Below are 24,463 nucleotides of genomic sequence, written 5' to 3'. Positions count from 1 at the left end.
AAGTATATGCCACAAAGTTTTATAAAAGGAGAGGTGGAATAAGAGAACGTGTAATTAAGCTCATCACAAAGAAATAGGATTTATATGCTGTGACTTTGCCCTAAAGGGAAAGACCTGGAATGTGGGCATTTATTAGGTAATGAAAGCTTATATAAATAATAGATTGACCAAGATGGTGGAGAAATAGCATAGATTGCATCTTTAAGCTGTGGGATATTTACTTTGATTCAAAGATCAAATTGTGAGACCATGATCATGCGAGTATACCACAGTACTATTTGATGGAAGCAGATACCTCTTTTCTGACCTTTCTTCTTTATATTTTAGAGGTAGAATTTAGGGAACAGAGGAGCAAAAGAAATTCAACCTTTAAGTTTTTATGACTTCTTAATCTTCTTTTCCTTAGGTGACAATTCTCCTTTAAATTTGGTCCTTTTTATTTTTTTCAAAGCAATGTGATAAAATTATACATTTTTGTTGGAACTAATTATAGTTCATATTTCCTTTCAGATGTTGAATGATTGGAATTATGTGAATCTTAGATAAGTATAGTGTTCTGAATGATAGCAGGTTTTAAGGTTTTGATTTAATTTTAAATTTTCTGCTTTTTATTTCTCATTAGCGCAAAGCAGCTGGTCCGAGGAGAACCCAATGTTTCCTACATCTGTTCTCGGTACTATAGGGCACCAGAGTTGATCTTTGGAGCCACTGATTATACCTCTAGTATAGGTAAGTACTGAACCTGAATGTACCGCCACAGTATAGTTACTGATTACATCTTGTTTTCACTTATTTGGCTGTTGTTACTAACCTCTTGTTAGTTGCCATGAAAAACTCATGAAAATGTAAAGCTGGGCGTGTCCTAAAATACATTTGTCTTAGATTGATGTACAAAAATGTTTAGAATTTACAAAAATTCACTTTTCTGAATTTAAGATGTACTGACTTATTCTACTTTGGAGTTTCTTGACTTATTAGGAATAATAATAATAATATAATAAAAGTAATGGCATTATTTGTCCTTTATATACTACATTTGTTTTTAATTTAAGCTTTCACGTAAATTCCTAAGCATTTATTTATTTTTTCCTTCCCCTCTTCCACTGAAATACTTTTGAGGTTGATCATTAGTAGCAGAATTTGTATCCACTAAGTTTTATAATGAAGGTGACTAGATAACTACCGTATACACTCAAGTATAAGTCGATCTGAATATCCACCGATGCACCCAATTTTGCCACAAAATCTGCATTAAAAATGTGCCGGAAAACTCAACTTGTCCTCGAGTATATATGGTATATTGCTTGCATTCTTACCATGCTGACTCAGTTGGTAGCATGGTACACTGGGCATGAATAGGAAACAAAGTCAAGATTGGAATTACTTTACTGTTAACATTATTTCTGTAAAGGAAATTCTCTATTTCACAAACAGAAACAAAGCATACAAATTAGATATGTATTACAGATACAGTTTCTTCCAAATAGAAGTTACAGAGTTTGGCTTATGTGTAGAGATACTCAGAGGTGTTTTATCCCTTAGATCAGACTGCCGCTTGCGAGCCATTTGAGCTCTTTCCAAACGTACATTTGACTCTAAAATAAATTTGAAAAAATTGTTAAGGATATTATTCAAATAATGGTGCTTTCATTTGTTTGAAAAATATATTTATGACTATTGAATAATTTTTAAATTTGCCAATCTCTGCCCTAGAATAGGATCTGTGCTCTAGTGACAAAGAAGTTGCTTATAGTATTTGGTACTGAGGTAGTTTTAGGGACTTATACTTTATAATTTTAGCTCTTACTTTGGACAGAATTACACATTTCATTTCGAGAGCTTTGTGTAGTCATCTTGCCCCCATTGTGCCCCTTTCTGCCACCCAGCAGATATTTGATAAAAGTCTCCTGGCTTATCATTATCAAGATTATGCACTTATATTAAGTCATCTCTAACGCCAAAAAAAAAGTCATATCCAGTCCACTGATAGGTACATATGTTTGAATACTAAGAGAAGGAATGAGTAAATTCCATAACATGGAAGGATCATTAAGATGTGGCTATACGTAACTGAAAAGAACTAAGAAAGGAACCATTCTAGGGAATGCATGTTTGGTAACTGTGGGATTAAGTGAGCGTCATCTTTGCTCAGTGTGTTCTCTTCCTATGATTTGTCCCAAAAGCCAGAGAAAATTAGATTGATAGGGTCAGATTTGGTTTTTGACTGGGGAAAAATTTGATGAAAAGCAATGATTTATAAAAAAATCGATATTTCTACCAGTATAAGGTAGAGCAAGAGAGATGACACAAAGAAGGTAGGGAAATCAGATAAATAAAGAGGCAATTGTAAATCAAGTGGAAGGGATTAGAAGATGGTCTGTCATGGATGGATGGATGGATGGATGGATGGATGGATGGATGGATGGATGGATGGATGGGAAAACTAACACATTAATGGGAACAAACTTGATAAGTGGGTTTATAGAAACCACCCTGAAACTAGAAAAACTAGATGGTGCCTGGCTATCACAACCAACCACTATTAGAGGGAGGGATCAGATTAGAAGGTCCTAGATAAAATGGGAGCAAAATCGTGAAACAAAACACAAAGTCATAAAAGAGACCAGGCTTGTTGGTAGGGAGGAGATTGGCGGAACCACAAGACTATGACCTTTAGTCATCCTTAGGTCTGGAAATTAGCTCACCTCTATGGCTAATTGTCAGCCAAACAGATTAGATGGATAGCATTTAACCAAAGGCAAAGTTCGGAAGAGTTAGGAAAGAAAGGAATTTTAAGTTTGTGATGTTAGATTGAGGGGATTGCAGTGTGAGATGAAGAATATGTAGGGATTGTTAAATGTAATATGGATGATCTGCTCTGTAAACCTACACCCAATTTACAATAAAAAGTTATTTTCTAAAAATGCTGGATAAAATGACAGCCCCCCCCCAATATACCTTAAAGAAAACATTTTAAAAAATCAAACCAAAACCATTGCCATATTCCAGTTAGAACTTAAAAGTAAAATGAACAGATACTTTCATTAATAATAATACATCTAAAAGTAAAATGAACAGATACTTCATTAATAATCTTTTATTCATTTTTATTTAATGGAATTTTGGAGAATCAAGGGAAATAGAGGAAAGAGCTGGGAGGCAAAGGGCATTTATAGAGCTCTAGATAAAGACATGTACATATGCAAATATATTATATGAGGATGGAGAAATAGATCTATTTAATGGAATTTTAAAATCTACTTTTAAAATGTTGCTTTTTTATAGAAGTTGGTGTTAATAACTGTACTTATAATTTCTAATAATTAGTCACAAGATAATAAAACTCAATAAAGTCTTCTCTGGTGTTTAATCTTCTTTTAAGTCCACTTTGAAATATTTTTGGTCAAAACTAGCTATTGTGTGGAAAGAAGGTGGCTTAGAACAACAGGAATTTATGCAGTTCTAGAGACCAAAATACAGAATTACAGTGCCAGCTGTATTGATTCCTTCTAATACTCTGAAGGAGAATCTGTTTCTCCCAGAAAGCCAGTGATCTGGGAGTTCCTTGAAAGTGTCAAATTGCTAGTTTTTGAACAAGTGATATTCCCATTCTGTTACATGGGCTTAGAGATTCATACTGCAGTGCTTGATTGTGGCCTTAAAACTGGTCAGGTATTGTTTTAAATGAGGAGTCTCGGTGGTCTGGTAGTTCCTAGTTGGGCTGCCTGGTCAGCAGTTTGATACCAGGGCTTTCTCCTCCTAAACAGTTGCAGTCTCAGAGACCCACACGAGGTTGCGATGAGTCAGCATTGACTGGATGATGGCAAGTGATCGTTTAAAACATACATGAATCCCTTTTCGCTCCCAATTAGTGAGCACTTTAGTTTATGTAGGTTGGGTCTATTGATACTTAGTATATTGAATATTGAAACTGAAAATAAATTCAAGTACTTATTTATTGATTCATTTTAACCTAATAACATTCATTTCACATTAATGTTTTACAAAATATCACTTTTTGTGGGAAGAGCAGTATTTATAATTTTGTACATCTGTGATTTAATGGAAGGTAGCTGGTCCTCTCATCATCTACTGTGTGTTAGGTTGTTTGGTTAAGAAACTGTATGAAAATAGATAAATAAATGAATTAATTACATATATTTAAAGTACCCCTAGATTTTTTTCCTGGAATGGAGGTTTTCCACTTTACTTTAAAGTGAGTTTATAAATTTTGAAATATCCCTTTACCTCTGTTAATTTTTACAGATCAAACTGAAATTTTTACAGTTAAATATTTGAAAGGGCTTCAAAAAGCTTATGGGACAATTCCACTGAGTTCTAGTTCTGTTTTTCCATTAACTTTTTGAAACCTTTCCTGTCTATAGCATTTTTCTGTAACTCACATTAAAACATAAAATGTGCTTGAGATTCTGTGTTTACTATATATTGTATGCTTATATGCTTGCGACCCTGAAAGTACCTGACAGTGTACAAGCATATGGTGTCAGTGACTTATTTTTAAGTATGACTAAGTAAATAACCATGCCTTCTTTCTGTTTTGTTGAGGTACCCTTGGGGCATAGGGGTAACACATTGGACTGTTCAGCAGTTCAAGTACCAGGTGCTCCTCGGGAGAAATAGGAGGCTTTCTACTCTTTCTTCTTCTTTCTTTTTCTTAAAAAAAAAAAGTTTTCTGTATGTTTTTATATGTTTTATTTTTCAAAACCATTTTATTGGGAGCTAATGCAGATCTATCATTCCATAGTTCAATCGCATCAAGCAGTATTGTACAATTATCACAATCGGTTTCAAACATTCACTTCTTTCTTTAACTCTTTGATATCAGCTCCCCTTTACCCACCTCCCCCCCCCCCCCAAATATATCCCTCAGGATCCCTTATTCTAGTTGCTGTCTCTATAGGTTTATCAGTCTTGGGGTTCGTATACCGAAAAACATAACAAAAATTCAATTCCAGAGGACGACCTATAATAACAAAATACATATGAGATAAACCCCAATATGAGGGTGGGAGGTTGAAAACCAGATCAGAGAAGGGATGAAATATGACAAGGTCCTAACTGTTCAAGTCAAGTTTATAATTTTGATCTCCTGCATTCATCTGTCCAGTGCACTCTGTTGGATTACCAGTTTATTCCCATCCCTCCATTACGGAAATCACTGAGGCTATTTCCTGTGTCGATCTAACAAATGTTTCTTGGGCTTTCACTCTCATCCATAACCTTCTACAAACCAGAAGCCCACAATTTAATAAACTCTTTTACTATTCTCTCCTTTGGCTTCGGATTATATGACTTGCAATCCTTTGGTCACTGATGTTGGTGTGTCTCTTCCATGTGGACTTAGTTGGCTGCTTGTTTGGACACAAAGCTTTACAACCCCAGATACTATTTTATCTGTTAGCCAGATACCATCTAATTTCTTCACCACATTTTGCTATAGCACCCATATCTGCTGGGTTTCCTTCCTGAAGGTGAGCATTGAGCAGGGACATGAAATAAGAACTAATTGTTCATAAATTAGAGCTAGGGTATTGTGTGAGTCCATAGCCCATTTGGGGATCTATGTTTTTTATCTGCCTTTGACTCCCTTACAAAACCTCCTTATTAATTTATAGTGGATAGTCTTATCGATCTTCTCCCTGGATTATGAAGATCTCTGTTAATATTGTCATTGATTAGTCCCTGGTACTAATTTTTAAAACACTGTTGGGAGAGGGATATTGGGCCACTGTAAGCTAATTCCATACCGCAATATTTGGATTATTCACTTGTACAAGATAAATCCTTTAGTGGCTGAATGCTCTTTACACAGATGATGGGAGTTGTTTGTCAGGGAAAACTTACAGTAATATTCACTGAGAATGTCAGTCACAGGTTTGCCGGAATATTATATATCTTTATATAGCATATAGGGCAGTGATGTAGTAAGTCAGTGATTGTTTGACTTGCTATCAAAAGTCCAATACTCCTGCTGTCTTCTGAAGTTTTCTATTTGTGTAAAGAGTTACAGTTTAGGGAACCCCAGGGGTAGTCCTACCCTATCCTATAGTAGGGTCTCTGTGTGTCAAAATTGACTCTGGAAGTGTTTGGTTTGTGCTTTTTTTTTTTTGGTCTCTTTTGTTAATTACAATCCTTACTCTTAACAGTTGATATATGGTAATGGTAGACTGTTCATTTTTTGTATTCTTATTGGCCTCCTTTCCTCTTTAGTGAGTTTATACAATATTTTGCTTATGATATTTAGTCTTTGTAATCAAAGTAAAATTATAAAAACTGTATACAATTTTCAACTCCCCTTAAGTTCCAGCGTATTAGTAATCCTTTGTTTTCTCTTCTCTTTAGATGTATGGTCTGCAGGCTGTGTGTTGGCTGAGCTGTTACTAGGACAACCAATATTTCCAGGGGACAGCGGTGTGGATCAATTGGTGGAAATAATCAAGGTGAGAAAGTTGAATTTTAGACTTAGAATTTTTAAGCCAGGAGAACTCTGGGGGCTATCCTAAGAGTATATCACACACACACTCGGCACATATACAAAGAAAGGTCAGTGGAGAAAGCAGTCCAAAGCCACTTAGCAAGTGCCGCTTATAATAAAGCAGCTCAGCCTTTTGCTTCTTCAATGAGTTCTTTTTCTGTTGTGTGATTCTAGAAAAGCTTTTTCTTACCTTATGTAAGAAAGGGATATATCTGTTATTTAAAAATTCTGAAAAATAAAATTTGGCTATGCTGTTTGAATCAACTGTATGTAAACTACATAAAAGCCAGAATTCATTATGCTTGAGCACATAGGAGTCATCTGTACTTAATATATTAATGTTTGAAAAATGAAATAGTGAATACATACACGTTTGAGTGGACCACTGATGGAAGCAGAATTTTGATGTAGGGATTTATTAGATCTACGAATACTTTATTGTCAAGTACTTGATTCAAAATTTTAAAATATATATATATTTGAACTCGTAAAGGATGCCCACCCCCCCCTTGGCCTCTTGTCTGTATAGTAGATCCCTAGATTAATTCTGCATAAAGGTTTCATTGTGACTAAAACAACAATATTTACTGTTTCCGTTTCCTCCATCATAAACGTATAAAATTGAATCTTCTTTGGAGATCATCCTCCATCTGATGAAACAGCCTACAGATAGGGTTTCCATTGTTTGCTGGTGTGCTTCCGTCATCATATCACTCCAGCCATCCTGTGTTTGAGCGACTGGAAATTAGTTTTCCTTATGAACCATAGCTCCCAGCTAGATGCCACTCATTGAACCTGGGACTATTGTCAGGTTATTTATACATCCTTGTACTTGATTCTAGAAAAATAGTTTTTCAAAAGGGAAAAGCCCAATGTGTGGTCAATGACTTTCCTTACTATCTGTATAATTTCTTCTGATTTGCAACTAAAATTTTTGTATTTCCAGTCTTTCTTTGATGACCAGTCCTCTTTTAGCTACAGGCCGAACCTTTAACCTTTGTTCAGGGAACTGTTTCCTTCCGAATCTCTGTACTACAGTTCAGATAGGTTTGAATAGTGTGTTCTTCCTGCTTCCTAAACCCTGTGTACTTCCTATTATTTAAATTGATGTTCCAGTGTATGAGTTGGTAAACTTTTTCTGTAAAGAGCTAAGTAGTAAAGTACTTTCAGATTTTATAGGCCAAAAGATGAAACTCAAGGATAGTACATAGATGTTTCTATAACAGAAGAAAAAAATAGAAACTTACATAGATTTTTTTATTAATAAAATTCAAAATATAGCAATTACATACAAATTTTTAGTAATATAGTTCTAATGATTAGAATGAAATTCATTTTTGGGGGGTAGGGCATATGGTTCTCTTGGTTGAGGTTCAGAGTTCATTATTATCACTAGATTGATTGTAAAATGATCCTCTATAAAAACCAATTCTTTTTTCATGAGCCCATTAAAATCAGAGACTGTACTGTAGTTTGCTGATCCTGCTGTACTGTAGCCATTCAGCATTTTCTGCATTTCCAGGTTTAGCTCAGGTATTAGAATTCTCTGTGCATATTACTAATCATCCAGCATATACAGGCATCCCTTGGTGTTACGAGGGATTCACAAAGTTCATAGAAAAATGGAATTAAAAGATAATGGAGGTTTTCCACAAAATTCTGAAAGCCCCATATATATTACAGTTTTTGTGTTGCTAGTTCAGTTCTGGGCGACTGCAAATAAGTGACTAAGGCAATAGAGTGAGTCACATGGATTTTTCTGGTTTCCCAACACATGTACAAGTTATGTTTCCCCTATACTGTATTTAATATGCCACAGCAGTATAGAAACATATGAAATGTGAGAGTTACCAAAATGTATAGAGGCACAAGTTGTTCTTGGCAGGATTGACACAGAGCTTCACTTTGCAAAAATACACAGTACGACTTTGTGAAGCACGGTAAAGTGAAGCAAGACAACGTGGTCTACCTGTATGTGTAGTTTTCAGTTCATTCGAATTGTGTGATTTCTTTACGATCTTAGTCTTTCATGATGATTGATTCTGCTTGTCATTAATTAGTTCTTGCATAATACAAATGAAATTGCTCAGGTAGTTAACTGGATATTTGTGATATGTCTGTAGCTCTTGTCTTAAAAACTTCAAGTCTAGAGGTTGCGCCACCTTTTGTTAGTCCTTGTAATTCCCTTTTCTGCTAATACTGGTTCATGCTTTCTACTTAATAAATATTAGTAATAACTTCATTTCTTATTGCTGGTCAAGGAATTTCTTTTTGCATCAGGCTTAGTTGTTGCAACCTTGCTCTGTGGTCAGTTTGTTGGAGCAGCAGCAGCTCAATTCTTTAACAAGATGTTTCTCATTTATGTGCCACCTTAATTTGTACTTAAGGTACAAGGGGACTTCAAAAAGTTAGTGAAAATATTTTATTATCTTTTATTTCCATCTTTTTTCTGTGTGCTTTTTGAAGCCTCCTCATGCATAGTCATTACTCTGCCATAGTTCCAACATTACTGTTCAGAGATGTTTTGAAAATGGTAAGAGATAAAGAGTTAGAGGTGTTCAAGCATGCCAGAGTACTTTGGGATATCCAGCTTATGGGAGTGCCTTTTACATTTTCACGTATGGCTGTCCAAAATAGAATATCGGTACTATTTTTGTTATAGGTTTGGGAGCCTGAAACATTAGAGAGTAAATGACACCATGTTGTTGTTAAGTGCCGTCAAGTCAATGCTGACGCACAGTGACCCTGTGGGCCCTGCTCCATCCTCACAATTGTCTTTATGTTTAAGCCCCTTGTTGCAGCCACTGTGTCACTCCATCTTGCTGAGGGCCTTCCTTTTTCACTGCCCCTCTAATTTCCCAAACTTAATGACCTTCTCCAGGGACTGGTCTCTCCTGACAACATGGTCAAAGTACATGAGATGAAGTCTCACCATCCTGGCCTCTAAGAAGCATTCTGAATGGCTGTACTTCTTCCAAGAGAGATTTGGTAGGACTCCTGGCAGTCCATAGTACTTCCAGTATTTAACTCCAGCACCACAATTCTAACACATTGATTCCTCTTTAGCCTTCCTTATGAAACGTCTGACTTTCACATGCATACCATAGCTTGGGTCAAGCCGGCCTTAGTCATCAAAGTAACTTCATTGCTTTTCATTACTTTATAAAGCGGTAGTGTGCAGCAGATTTACCCAGTGCAGCGTGTCTTGTGATCTCTTGAATGATGACATAGGGGGTGTTTATTAACTAAATCTTGTTGATCTGATCAGTACTATATTTGTTTCTTAAATATTGAGTATATAAATAAATTGCCCTGAAATAAAAAATTGTTACTAATCTTGATGCAACTGTTTCAGTTATAAATTTAAAAAGAGAAATTGCACTTTAGTTTTGGGGTTAGTTATTGTAAGCGTCTCTGTCATCAGTTGTAGTAGCTCAATTCTGTAACAATAATCTTATCACTTATGTGTCATTTAGGATATTTTGTATCATTTATGATATTTTAGATTTTAAACAAGTAGCCTTGTGTGCTCCTTATCAGGACTGCCAGAGTGTGTGTTGAGTTTTTTCATGAAAATTGATCTCCTAGATGCCCGCTCTAGTTCTCAAGGTTTGAGCTAATAATCATGAGCCTTCATTGCATATGGTAATTAAGGAAGCCCTGTTCATCTCTTCATTTGCTCCCTTGAAAACTTCATGCAGATAATTGACCACACCACATGTATGGCTAATATGCTCATAATCTTGCTTGTTGTTATGTTTTAGTATCTCCAGACTCTAAATTAGTTTTCAATAAGATCATTGTTTGCTCATGAATTTGGAGTTACCTGGGAATTAATAAGGAAAGTATGAAGATTTTATGTGCCTCTCAGCTGTCCGTACCAAGAATTTACAGCATGAGTATTTACAGAATAGTATAAATTGAGTAAATTTGGTTACATTCTCTCTAACCTTTTTAATCTCCCTGCATACTTCTAGTAAGGTCTGACTTCTCACTAGGACTTAGAATTTTGACCAAAAGCTTTTTAAAAACAGAATAAGTTTAAAATACAATTATCTTCAGAATCAGTTAAAAATATAAAACAGAAGAGAATTGGAAGTCATAAAAAATAATTTCTAAGAACGAAGAAAATTTAACTTTCCGAATCTGCTTTCATACCTAGGATTATCAGATCAGCACTTCAAAATGCCAGTTTTAACCTTTACATACTAAGAAAACACTTGGATTTTCAAAGAATTAGTAATAAAAGCAATTCTTTTAGGTATTTATCCAATAATGAATTTTCTCCTTAAATTCTTCTTTAACACTGACCTCATGGTAACATCATTTAGGCGATATATTACCATTGAAAAGAAATTTGCAGCACTCATTTGGCTTCTCAGCTAAATATTTGATCATTAACTTGCTTATACAAATGATAAATGTCACCAAAATCTTCAATGGAACTAGTTTGAAACCATTAAAAAGTTTTGGACCAGGAAGTGCTGTAGTTTCTACTAATAGTTTGCCTTTCATATTTTAAAACATAACTTTTAAATAAGGAAGGTTGGCTTCTGTTCAGAGTTTAATTTCTACATTAAAGTATCACAAAAATTAGAATATCCAGTAAACCAACCATATATAGAATTTATCATTTCGGTGTGTTAAATCCCACTAGCTACTCACTACATGGCACACTGTGACCTCCCAGAGTGACTTTTATGTTTGTGTTATTCTGGGTACATTAGAGAAACAAATCCACAAAAACTAATGTATAAGAGAGAGTTTTATATAAAGGTTAAGCGCACATCAAGAAAACATCCCAACCCAGTGCTGCCCAAGCCCACAAGTCCAACATTAGCCCATATGTCCGACACCAATCCACAAAGTCCTCCTCCATCTCACAAAACACACACTGTGACACCGACTGCAGGAGGAAAGCTGAATCAGTGAACGTGTAAGCATCTCAGCTATGGCAAGTGTCTCCACACGGGGTGCTGAGCACCCAGGGCTGCATCGGGGTCGGTCCATATGGCTTCTCCTCTGAGAAGTTTTGCAGGAAGTGAGCCTTGCCAGTTGAAGCAGGGAACTGGCTAAGGCAATTGCATCCTGGTCCGACCATCAGAAAGCAAGAGACCCGAGAACTAGAAAGGCGAGGCTCACTGAGCCATTTATCCCTCCGCCCTTCAATTAATCCCACGTGTTTATCTGCCAGATTGGCACAGTAAACTTTATATCAATGCTGTATATTCAGTAATTTGCTTAGTCAGAGTAGTCACTTTTCTGCAGCAGAAGGGGACTTGTTTCCAAGTAGAGTTGATTTTCAAGTATATATTAAGAGGAAAATAATGAGGACCAAAAATATCTTAGACTAAAAGAACCAAGTTAGAAGGCTAATTCCTCCGCCTTTTAAGACTTATTGCACAGCTGGAGTAGTCAAAATAGGGTTGCTCTTGTTGTTGTTGTTTGGTGCCATTGAGGCAATTCCGACTTACAGTGACCCTGTGCACAGTAGAACAAAACACCGTCTGTCCTGGCCATCGTCTCTGTTGTTCCGATGCTTGTGGCAGTCCATCTCCATGAGGGCTTCCTTTCCTTGGCCGCCTCTCTACTTTACCAGTCATGATGTCCTTTTCCAGGGACTGGGCGGTACTGGCATAAAGATGGTCATATAAATTAATGGGATAGAATTCCGAGTCCAGAACTAAGTCCTTACGCTTGCCATCAATAGATCTTCAAAAGCATGTTGATAATTCCATGGTAGGGAAATAATTTTTCTTACAAATTGAGCCAACTGGATTTCTATGTGAAAGAATGAATTTGGACTCAGATGTCATGGCACATCACAATACAAAATTAATTAAAAGTGAAATCTAAATAGACTAGCCAACACTATACAACTCTTAGATTGAAATCTAAGAGTAAACCTTTGTACTTGGGCAATGATTGTTCAGATAGGACACACAAATGCAGGCAACAAAAGATAGATTGAACTTTGTTGAAACTTTAAGACTGTGCTTCCAAGGATACCATGGAGAAAGAGAAGACAGCCCATGAGGTGGAGAATTCTTCAGATCCCATTATCTGTTTAGGTACTTGTGCCCAGATATGTAAAGAACTCTTACTGCTCAACATTAAAGACAGCCCAGTGGTTAAAATTTGCAAAGGAGCTGAATAGACATTTCTCCAAAGAAATTTTACAGAACGTCAATAAGCACATGAAAACATGGTCACTATCAGTAGTCATTAGGGAATTGCAAATCAAAACCATAACGAGATGGCCACTTCACGCTATTGTTAGCTGCTCGACTAATAACCCCATGTGATAGAATATGAGGGGGCTTCAAAACTCCCTGGAAAAAATGGGATGAAAAGATATTGGAATTTTTCCATGAACCTTTTGAAGCTCCCTCAGAGAACTATTCCATAGGGGAGTTACGTTGTAATCTTTACAGGCGCAGATTACCATGTCTTTTCTCCTGTAGAACCCCTGGGTAGCTGAACCACAGGCCTTCCTATTAGCAGCCAGCCTTAATCAAATTGCCTCACTAGGACTCCTTCACACTCACTGTTGATAGGTGTCTTTGAGCTAGTTCCCACTCAGCAAGTCAGATTATAGCACTTCCTGGCCCTGAGTCATCCTCACACACTCTAGAATGGCTTTAAAACATAAAAAATAAAAAAAAACAATAACTTGTGTTGACAAGGATGTGGAGAAATTGCAACCTTCAAATATTGCTGATAGGATTATACAGTGATACAGTCCCTTTGAAAAATGGTGTGACATTTCCTCAAAGTATTAAACATAATGTTTGCCAATGGCCCAGCAATTCCATTCCATAGGTATTGTACCCAAGAGAACTCAAAGCACATGTCCACGTGAAACTTATATGCAAATGTCTATAGCAGGATGACTAATTCCTAAAAAGTAGAAGCAATTCAAATATTCATTAACTAAGGAAGGAATTGGCTGCCAAACACAAAGGACTCCTTATTTGTTACCCCGCTTACATGAAATCTCCAGAATAAGGAGACCCATCGAAACAAAGTAGATGGGGACGAGGTGGTGGGCTGGGCTGCTAGAAAGTATCATTTATCCTTTTAGGGTGATGAACATGTTAAAATTAGTTGAGATGGTTGTACACTTCCACATTGTGTGCTTTAAAAGTGTTGAGTATATATCTTAATAAAGTTGGTCTACTTTTTAAAAGACAATAATAGGGTGGAGGCATCTCTTTGTGGAACTATTGGTAAAGTAGCTCTCAATATATTTTAAGGAAAGCACTAAACCTTTGACTACGCTCTTAAAAAGAATACTTTTTATTCTTTATTTATTCTCACACACGCACCCTTCCCGAAAAGAGGGAGGACAAGTTGAGATAAATTGACTACGGCAAGAAAGAGGGAATGGAATAGAGCCATGGACACACGAAGGGCGCTTCTTCACGAGTTCACTCTCCCTTAGCTGAACACTGTCAACTGGCCCAGTTGTTTAGCTGTGCTCGAATAACCGGCTAGTTCGGTCTTGTCTGTCTTCATCCTTGCTGTAGTTCTTACTAGGATTGTAAGACACGCATTGTTGCTGCTAGAACTCTTTGTTCTTTGCCTTTTGGAAATCGGAAGGAAACTCTAGCAAGGAAAACATACCTTGTAAAAACATTGCCCACATGGAAGAAGCACACCAGCCTGTGTGATCACTAGTTGTCAAAGGGATCAGGTATCTGGCATCAAAGAACAAAAAATCATATCATTGTGAATGAGGGGGAGTGTGGAGTGGAGACACAAAACCCATCTGTAGGCAACTGGACATCCCCTTACAGAAGGGTCGTGGGAAGGAGACAAGCCAGCAACGATGAAACATACAACTTTCCTCTAGTTCCTAAATGCTTCCTCCCCACCCACTATCATGATCCCAATTCTACCTTACAAATCCGGCTAGACCAGAGGATGTACACTAGTACAGATAGGAACTGGAAACACAGGGAATCCAGGGCAGATGATCCCTTCAAGACCAGTGGTGAGAGTGGCGATAGCGGGAAGGTGGAGGAAGAGTGGGGTGGAAAGGGGGAACTGATTACCAGGATCTACATATAACCTCCTCCTGGGGGGACGGACAATAGAAAAGTGGGTGAAGGGAAATGTCGGAGTGTGTAAAATATGACAAAATAATAATTTATATGTCATCAAGGGTTCATGAGGGAGAGGGAGTGGGGCGGGAGGGGAAAAATGAGCTGGTGCCAGGGGCTTACATGGAGAGCAAATGTTTTGAGAATGTTGAGAGTAACGAATGTACAAATGTGCTTTATATAATTGATGTATGTGTGGATTGTGGTAAGAGTTGTATGAGCCCCCAATAAAATGATTTTTTAAATATATGATGATGGCAACATATGTACAAATGTGCTGGATACAATGGATGGATGGATGGATTGTGACAAGGCCCCAATAAAATATTTTTTTAAAAAACATTGCAAGAATAGAGGAGAGAGGTAGAAAATGAACCAAGATTTCATACATTGAGAGTTCAATATTTTAACTTCTTAGACGATGTACTGGATTTAAAAAAGAAAAATCTGTAAATTGTAGGGAAATACTGGAAGACTAACATTTAAAACTAGCATTTGTCAGTGGTACTGCACAGTAGTGAAATAGTAATTCAAATATGGGGCAGTTAGCCATTTTGAGAGAGAGTAGCTTGGTGCCATTTTCTCTAGTTTTCCAATTAGAGGAATTTGTCAAGCTTAGAATATTGGCACCCGACCTGCTGGTATTCCAAATGGAATATATAGCTTTCCCCCCCCGCCTTACATCTATTGGGGGCTCTTACATCTCTTATCACAATCCGTACATACATCCAGTGTGTCAAACACATTTGTACATATGCCACCATCATTATTTTCAAAGCATTCTCTTCCCACTTGAGCCCCTGGTATCAGCTCCCCATTTCTTCCCCCTCCCTCCCCCGCCTGCCCTCCCCACGAACCCTTGATACATTATAGATTATTATTTTCATATGCCTTTTTTTAACATGCAAAAGAAATGAAGATGTTTGATTATTAAACCATACATGTATATAATTACTTTGCCTTTGTTGGACAGTTTTCATGCACTTGTTCTTTATGTGATAAGCCTGGCAGTGCCTCCCTGTGCGTCTTCCAAGGTTCATAGCATTTGAACTCCACACGTTGATTTGGGGAACAAGTTTGTCAGATGTTGAGCTGAAGAATGGGGAAACTTCTTGCCTTCATGCAGATTGAGGGGAGGAGGAGAACAACAGAGGCCATAGTAGAGCAAGCCAAGTGATTAACCCCGAAGCCTGAGCAAATCACAAAGGGCTGAGCATTCCATTTGGAGGTAGTATGTTCTGTTAATGATTCGTAAGAGAGAGAATCTTTGCACTGAATCTTAAACTGTTGACAAGAAATGATTGTTTGAAGGAGAAAGGGAAATGGAGGAGTTACTTAGTGAACACAGGACTATGTTATGGATTGTGTATTTTTGTTTGTTTTCAGTGGCTAGAGTTTAAGGTTCTGAATGATGGAAATGATAGAATATGCATTTACTTGGCTTGACAGAAGCTAGAGCTATAAAAAGAAACCATAATTTTAATAGTATTTCTCTTAATTTACACTTGCTCTAAGGGCTGTATGTGCAGCTCTATTGCTGAAGTTTGGCGACCTCTGGTGTTGAGCTATGAAAAGACAAGCCTGTGGAGGAAATATCAGTCAGATGCTGCTTTGGCTTTTATTTTTTCAGAGGTTAATTAGTTCCTCATATTTCCTGACTTGACATTTCCCAGTCTGGATAAAGTATAACTAAATGAAAAATGTTACAAATATAGGTCGGATCAGGTGCAAAAAGCCAAAGGGATGTGGCAGGCTGCTCTGCTTCTTTGGATTCTCTAGTGATGGTTGTCTGAAAATAAGTAAAATAGGATTCCTACCCATCATTGTAATTTTATACCCCACCACCTTCTATGACATGAGATATCACATAGAGATAGCATAAAACATTTATATATTTTTTCCTATATTGTGGAAATACTCGATCTTCAGAAAAACTGGAAATGTGTTGGCGTTTTTACAAGGTATGTTCTTCCTTAGTCTACAATTTAAGCAATAATTCCCATTTAAAATAATTTAAAATAACCATAAGACTTGTCCTAAAACCATGGGATTCATGCCAGACAACATATTTTTTCCTAAAATGAAAGAATTCAATTTCTTTCAAAAGATACAAACATGTCAGGGTAAATCAAGTAGAAATGTGATCTCAACTTAAATGCAAACAATGTACAACCAAATTTATGCCTAGAAGTCAAAATAGGATAATTGATTTCTGAAGATGCCTTATGTTTGTGATATTGATCCTACTTAGAATCTTGGGTAGATAGATAGATAGATAGATTTTGAGCTTACATTTAAATGCAAGCTCTAATTTAAAAACAATTAATTCTTATGATGTGAATTTATGAGATACTTGGCTCATGAAGAGATCATGAATGGACTAGGACTCTCTTGCTCCATTGTGACCTCATGTTGTTAACTTTACTGATAACGTAATTCTTACTCAGCTGTTACAGTTTCCCAAAGCAGGCAGTTTCCCTTTCACACCTAGAATACATGGAGCCTTTTTCTGACTCATTTACCTACTCTATATAAGAAGGGTCTGAAAAACTCACGTAAAAATGGAATTGAAGGGGAAGGGGGGCGGGTGTTGATAAGTCATTATTTAAACTGTTGAATACAAAATTATGATCTGAAATGGAAAACCTCCAACTAATTCACAATAAAAATTATTTAATAAATAAATGTTACTACATAACCACATTTTAAACAGAAAGAAGAAAGATAATAAATCTTTTGTGTGTTTCCTCTCTGAACATCTTCCTCCTCCTCCTGCAGTGTAGCACTGCCACCTCATACATTATATTCACCATGTACATCATTTGTAATGATTTTATCATGCTGATTTTGATGGGTCAGTTGATTTGTATCTAAGCCTTTCTGTACCCTAGAGATCCTTGAGGAAAGGACCTATATACATGTTTTCATTTGGTCCAGATGCTGGGGGAAAAAAAACATTAAGTACCTCTTGATTTATCTTGCCAATCATTCTTCATATCTAGTAGTAGGATTGCTGGATCACATGGTATTTCTATTTCTAGCTTTCGAATGGTGGTAGCATTTTAAACTCCCACCAGTAGTGAATCAGAGTTCTCTCCCCACAACCTTGACAGCATTTATTGTTTGTTTTTTATCACATCCATTATTGCCTGTGCGAGATGGTACCTCATTGTAGTTTTGGTTTGCATCTCTGTAATGACTAATAACACTAGCAGAACTGCCTGCATGTCTTCTTTGGTGAAGTATCTGTTCATGTCTTTTGCCCATTTCTAAATTGGATTGTTTGTCTTTTTGTTGTTGAAGTGTTAAAAAAAGTTTTCTATAAATACTAAAGGGTAGTTCTTGTCAGATATATCATTGCCAAAAATGTTTCCCCAGTCTATGAGATGTCTGTGAGTTCTCTTTTTATTCTCTGCAGATGTCTTTTGATGAGCATAGACTGATTTTTTTCAGTTCCAGTCATCTAGTTTATTTTATTGTATAAGCAATTGTAGTTGTGTTTGGTAATTTATTTATACCATAGATTATAACTTCCAGGTTTGCCCCTGTTTTTTTCTTCCATGATAGTAAATAGGTTTAGAACTTACATGTAGATCTTTGATCCATCTTGAGTTATGTTGAGTGTATGGTGTGGCTATGAATGCTGTTCCATTTTTCTACAAATAGACACCCAATTTTTCCAGCACTGTTTGTTAAAGAGACTGTCTCTTCCATGCTTAATGAATTTTGATCCTTTGTTGTAGAACAGCCACCCATAATTAGATAGATGTATTCTCAGTTCTGTTCTGTTCTGTTCTATTGATCGATGTGTCTGTTGTTGTACCAGTACTGGGCTGCTCTGACTACTGTGGCTGTATGGTGTGTTCTGAAATCAGCACATGTGAGGTCTCCTACTTTGTATTCTTTGGTAATCTTAGCTTATCTGGAACCTCTCCTTTCATTATAAAGTTTGCGATTAGTTTGGTTTTTTTCTTGGTTCATGCCAGGTCAGTGTCCAGAGCTGCCTTCCTATATTGTCACAGGAAAATGTGGTGGGAAGCAGTAGGAAGTTGTGGTCAGTAGTTTGGGGACCCCCACTTTCTGAGTGGCTCAAGGGCAGAGAGGCCCCACCTCAGCTGGCCTGAGTGTCCCTGGGCTCTGCTGAAGGGGTTAGCAGACAGGGTGGGACACAGCTGTCTATAGCACATCGACATGTCCACCAAGGTCATACTGGCCGATTTGTGCAGCAGCGGGCCCTAGAGGGCCCAGCGCCAGCGTCGCCCCAGAAGCCACTACTCGTATAGCCAGTGCGTGGCGCTGCCCTCCCAGCACAGCAGCTCTTCAACAACCAAAGCGCTACCAAAGCGCTGTCTAGTGGCGAGCGCTCTCCACCGGGTCGCTGCCTTGAATCACGTTCTTGCTGATCTCCACGCAGAAATCCCCTCGGATGGTCCCAGGCATCGCATCAGCTGGGTCGGTGGCCCCAATAAGCGCCCGAGAGGCTCGGACCACGTCCAGCCCTTGTCACACCTGCAGAGGGCTAGAGTCAGCGTGGGAGGGGCCGTGTCGGGGTGCCCCGCCTGCCCTGCACTCACCATGGCCACCACTGGGCCCGAGCCCATGTAGTGCACCAGGCGCCCGGAGAAGGGAGGGCCGGGTGCACAGCTCCGTGTAGTGTTCTCGCAGCAGGTCCTCAGAGGCCTGCACCAGCTTCAGCGCCACCAGCTTGAAGCCCTTCCGCTCGCAGCGCCCCACCATCGCGCCCACCAGTCGTTGCTGCACGCTGCATGCGTTAGGCACGAAGGTGCGCGCGCTCGCTTGTGCAGGCCGGTGCAGCCCGCTGGGAAGAGGTTGGCGAAGATGGTCAGCACCAGGCTGATCATGATGGCGGCGGCGGCCCACGATTAGTTTTTGTATCTCATTAAAGAATGTTTTTGATGTTTGGATCAGGATTGCATTATAGCTGTAGATCACTTTAGTAGGCTTGATATTTCACAATCGTCAAATAGTAGTCTTTTGTACTTTAGCAGTTTGTAGCAGTAGTGTTTTGTAGTTTTCTTTGTATATCTTTTCCTGTAGTGTTTTGTAGTTTTTTTTCCTGCATAAGTTTTTTATGTCTCCCTCAAAAAACCAAATTCATTTCCATTGAGTCACTTCTGATTCATAATGACCCTGTAAGAGAGGGCAGAACTGCTCCTGTGGGTTTCCAAGCCTCATTTTTCTCCCTTGGAGCAGCTGGTGTGCTCAAGCTGCTGACCTCACGGTTAGCAGCCCCATGCCCACGGCACCACTACACCATATTCTAATTAGGTTTACGCCGAAGTATATCAGATTAGGAGAGGCAGGGGCAGTGCAATGGTAAATGGCATTGATTGATTTTCTGGTTTTCTTTTCAGTGTAGAGGAATCCAACTGGTTTTTGGATGTTGATCTTCTACTTTGCTGCTCTGCTAAATCCTAGTTACTATAGCTTTCTTGTAAAGTTTCAGGAGTCTTTTATGCCTAGGATCATGTCATGTATAAACAGGGATAGTTCACTTCCTTGGGAATTTGAATGCCTTTTATTTCTCTTGTCCTCACTGCTGTAGCTAGGATTTCTAGTACAATGTGGAATAAAGGTGGTGATAAAAGGACATTTTTGTCTGGTTCTTATGTTTTCAGCATCTCTCCATTGAAAATAATGTTTTGTATAATATATATGTGTGTGTGTTGAGAAATTTCCCTTTTATGCCTTTTTGTTTTCTTTTTTTAAAAGAAGACCTGGTAGCATAGAGGTTATGCTTTGTGCTGCTAAGGGCAAGGCCAGTAGTTTGAAGCCACCAGCCACTTTGCAGGGAAAACACAAGGCTTTCTACTCTCATAAAAAGTTACAGTCTCAGAGCACGGGCAGTTCTACCTTGTCCTGTAGGGTTGCTATGAATCAGAATTATCTTGTTGACAGCGAGTCTTGAGTTTGGGTGTTTTTTTGTGTGTTTTTTCATTCTTATTTTGTGGAGAGTTTAATCAGGAATGGTTGTTGGATTTTATCAAATGCTTTTTCTGTAATTATTGAGATGATTCTGTGAGTCCTTTGTGTGAGGTATTAAGTTGGCTGATTTTTTAAATATTGAACTAACTTTTTATACCTGCTATCCCATTTGGCCATGATTTTTAATTTTTTTTCTTTAATGCAGTTGAATTCTGTTGGCTAGGTTTTGTTGAGAACTTTTCCATCTGTATTCATGAGGGTATTGGTTTATAATTGAAAGTGGTTTCTTGGTCTAGTTTTAAAATCCGGGTTATGCTTGCTTCCTAGAATGAGCTTTGGGGTATACTTTGTATTCTGAAGTAGTTTGAGTAGAATTGCTGTCAATTCTTCTCTGAATATTTGGTAGAATTCTAAAATGAAGTTGTGTGGGCCCAGGCTTTTTGTTGTTATTGCTGTTGGGGATGTATTTTGTTTTGTTTTAAGGACTACTTCAATTTCTTCAGTTCTTTTTTTTTTTAATTTAGGTAGGTAGCGTATGTCTAAAATTATCTATTTCTTCTAGGTTTTCAAATTTGTTGGAGTTCAGTTTTTCATAATACTCTTGTGATCCCTTTTACCTCAGTTGGTTTTGTGTATTGTTGCCCATTTCATTTATTGGTTTGATTATTTGGCTTTGTCACTCAGGTTTATTTGACAGATTCAGGGTAGCTTTTTCATTTATACTTTGTTGTTGCATATAGGATATTTGAGGATTGAAAATGTGCACCTTAAACTTAACCTAGTTTACCTTTAAGTAATAATACACTGTGTCATATAAAGTAAAATCCTTACGTCAAGTATATTTTTATTTCCCTTTCCTATTCTTTGTATCACTGTGTCATATATGTTACATATATGGCATGTTATAGTCCCTCAATGCTTGCTGTTAATTTTGCTTTTTATCAGTTCCTTCTAAAGAAATTCAAATATATTCAGACACATGTATACTTTTAGGGACATGTGTTTATGTGTGAGAGAGAGAGACAGGATCAGAGTGTCCATTTGGAGTCCGTGTGTGTGTGTGTGTGTGTGTGTGTGTGTGTGTGTGTGTGTGAGAGAGAGAGAGAGAGAGAGAGAGAGAGACAGACAGACAGACAGACAGACAGACAGACAGACAGGATCAGCGTGTGTCCATTTGGGGTCCTCTGTTTTCTTTCCGTGGACCTTTCATACTGTGCTGATCTCCTGGTAACAAATTAGTGTCCTTGTGTTTGCGTGAACATGTCTTTATTTTGCCCACGTTTTTAAAGGATATTTCCACTGGATATAAAATTTTTTGACTTCTAGTTGTTTTTTTTTTGCATTCTCAGAAGCCTTTAGTATTCTGCCTTGCATTGTTCTAAATGGAAAATTGGCTGTCATTTTTATTATTGGTGCTCTGTGTATAAGTGTGTCTTTGTTTATTTTGCCATTCGTGAAGAATTTCTCATTTATCTGTTAACTATGACTTGATGTGGGGTTTTTTTTGTCTTTCACCTGCTTCGGGTTCATTATGTTTCTTGGACCTATGAAGTCATAATTTTCATCCAAACTGGGGAAATTTTAACCACTACTTTTTAAAATTAGTATTGCTTTCCTTTTCCCAGATTTCAACTACATGTTTATGTTTTTCCAGTCCTTTTTACCTCCATGCCTCACACACTTGAGGGAACTAATCTGTTAATAACTTCCCTTGAGTTTTCATTTCACACATGATATATTTTAGCTCTAGAATTTCTGTTTGGTTCTTTCCTATGTGTTCCATCTTTCTTATGGAGAAAATAGCTATTTTAAAGTTCTTATTATGCTAATTCGTGTAATTGCTGTCATTTCTAGATGTAGGTCTCTCACTAATTTGGGGTTGGTTTTTTTCCCCGTCTTGTTTCCGGGCCATATTTCCATGTTTCTTTGCACGTTTAGTTTTTTTTGTTGTTGTTGGATATTGAATATTCTGTTGTTGAGTATTTGCATATTCTTGTAGTTAAAAGAGTTCTGAATTTTGTCAGTTTTTTAGTTGTTTATGCCTTGAGGACAATTCCGGTGCCTTTTATTGTTAGGACTAGACACTAAAGTCCATAATAATGTGTCTTAAATTAAAAAAAAATAACAAGCAAAGCCATGTATGGCATTCCAAATTTATTTTACTACTGGTACAAAGCTTACAGGATTTTACTATGTAAGACTTTTAGTTTACTTTTGTCTAGCTTAAAATAGTTATGCCTCCCTGTTACATACATAATATTTATGCCTGCCACAACGTAACAGTAACTTTCTGCAATTTAGGCCTTGAAATTAAAATTATTCTAATGTGCACATCCCTAGTACTTAACACAGCAGTCTAATTCATGGACACAATCACTAACAGGCAAAAATAGTAAACTTATTTGTTTGCTATTTCAAATATTCTTCTACGTGAGAAAGAAAGATTGACATGGGTAATCCATAACGGATGAAGCCTGAAAATGATTGACCAAAATTGTTAACTCGCCAAAAATTTTAAAAATATTTATAGCATCCTAAGATAGGCTTAAACTTTTTTTTAAAATCCTCTTTGACCTTGTTTAGCCAATTATATGCTGTATTTCGTGATTTTACAGGAGCTCTAGTGACATAGTAACATTATGGTAAGTGTCGGGCCAGTGGCTGTGTGAATCCAGCAACTGCCCCACAGGAGAAAGATGAGACTATGGGTATTACCTAGCATAGTGTGTCCAACATTAAGTGCGCATAATTATTTCTTTTCTTTTCCACCAGCTTCTTCTCTTCCATCCTGTTCTTTGCTGTCACTTTTCCCTATCCAGCACACTCTTTTAAAGAGTGCTTATGTGTGCTGTCTCCACTCACATTTCTTGTGTTTCTGACATGCTTATGATCCTCATGGCCTCACCAATACATAGAGGAAGTCTTCATTGCCAACTAGAGGGAAAACCTTCCATGTCTTAATTTACCTGGGCTCCTCGTGTCATGAGAGAATGATTTTGCCCTTCTCCAAATGTTCTCCTGCAGCGTGCTCATCTTCAACCTCTGTGACGGTGTCAGTGCCCTTTCATTTCCCTTTCTCCAGGGATTTTTGTCCTTTATATCCTCATCTTTAGCACTCTTCTCTTTCTCGGCTTTTTCTGTTATACATTATCACAGCCACCTGGGATCTGTATAACAAGTACCACTGAAGCTGTTTTTCTTGTGTAAATTCTCCTGCAAATAAGAGAAATTTTATATCTTGGTAGGTGAAAACTGCCTTTAACTGGATAGCTTATGTCAGATAGTATTTTTCTTCCAGATCTCCTATTTTATGCTTTACAGCATCAGCATTTTTTAGAATTATTGAACTTAGAAACTAAAGTTGTTTGCCCTGTGAACAAGTCTAATAAAGAGACGGTTTGATACATACTACCTTCTAAAATTTGGTTTACTACTGTACTGAGATTTAAATTCTGTGCCAACCCTGTCTCTTAACTAGTTATGATCATGGAAAAATTTTATACTTTTCATGGATCTTAGGTTTTTTTCATCTGTGAAAAGGTTTGGACTACATTATGACTGCTTTTGTACTAGCATGGCAGAATGGAGTAATGCCAGACTCTGGCTCAGGAAACATAACATATTTATATTCTCTGGTCCTTTAAAGAAAAAGTTTTCTGGCACTTGGTTTTCATTTTTTAAAAGCTCATGGTTTTCTGAGGCCATTTATGATCAAATCTAGAGGATGTGGCATTTGAAAAAAATTTCACTGCTGTCTTTTTTAATTGGTTCATTTCACCAATAGAAGTATGTTTTTGTTTCTTCTTTTTTTTTTTAAAAACATTTTATTAGGGGCTCATACAACTGTTATCCCAATCCATACACACATCAATTGTGTAAAGCGTATTTGTACATCATTTCTCAAAACATTTTCTCT

At 37.4% G+C, this 24,463-nt stretch overlaps 1 protein-coding gene and 1 pseudogene across 3 annotated transcripts in view; one reads left to right on the top strand and one right to left on the bottom strand.

Moving 5' to 3' along the window:
• Window positions 1-24,463, top strand: part of GSK3B (glycogen synthase kinase 3 beta) — a 202,156-nt gene that overhangs the window by 130,765 nt on the left and 46,928 nt on the right. For all 3 annotated transcript variants that reach the window (XM_045294219.1, XM_004709801.2, XM_004709800.2), the window contains exons 6-7: window positions 623-729; window positions 6,364-6,461. In XM_045294219.1, coding sequence (XP_045150154.1) covers window positions 623-729; window positions 6,364-6,461 — 205 coding nt within the window. The remainder of the gene's footprint in view (window positions 1-622; window positions 730-6,363; window positions 6,462-24,463) is intronic.
• On the bottom strand, window positions 18,873-19,463 carry LOC101657232 (annotated as a pseudogene).

The sequence above is a fragment of the Echinops telfairi genome, unplaced genomic scaffold (genome assembly GCF_000313985.2).
Source record: "Echinops telfairi isolate 266 unplaced genomic scaffold, ASM31398v2 ScPeMD7_3509;HRSCAF=4178, whole genome shotgun sequence".
NCBI classification, from domain to species: domain Eukaryota; kingdom Metazoa; phylum Chordata; class Mammalia; order Afrosoricida; family Tenrecidae; genus Echinops; species Echinops telfairi.
This window is presented reverse-complemented; position numbering and strand designations above follow the sequence as displayed.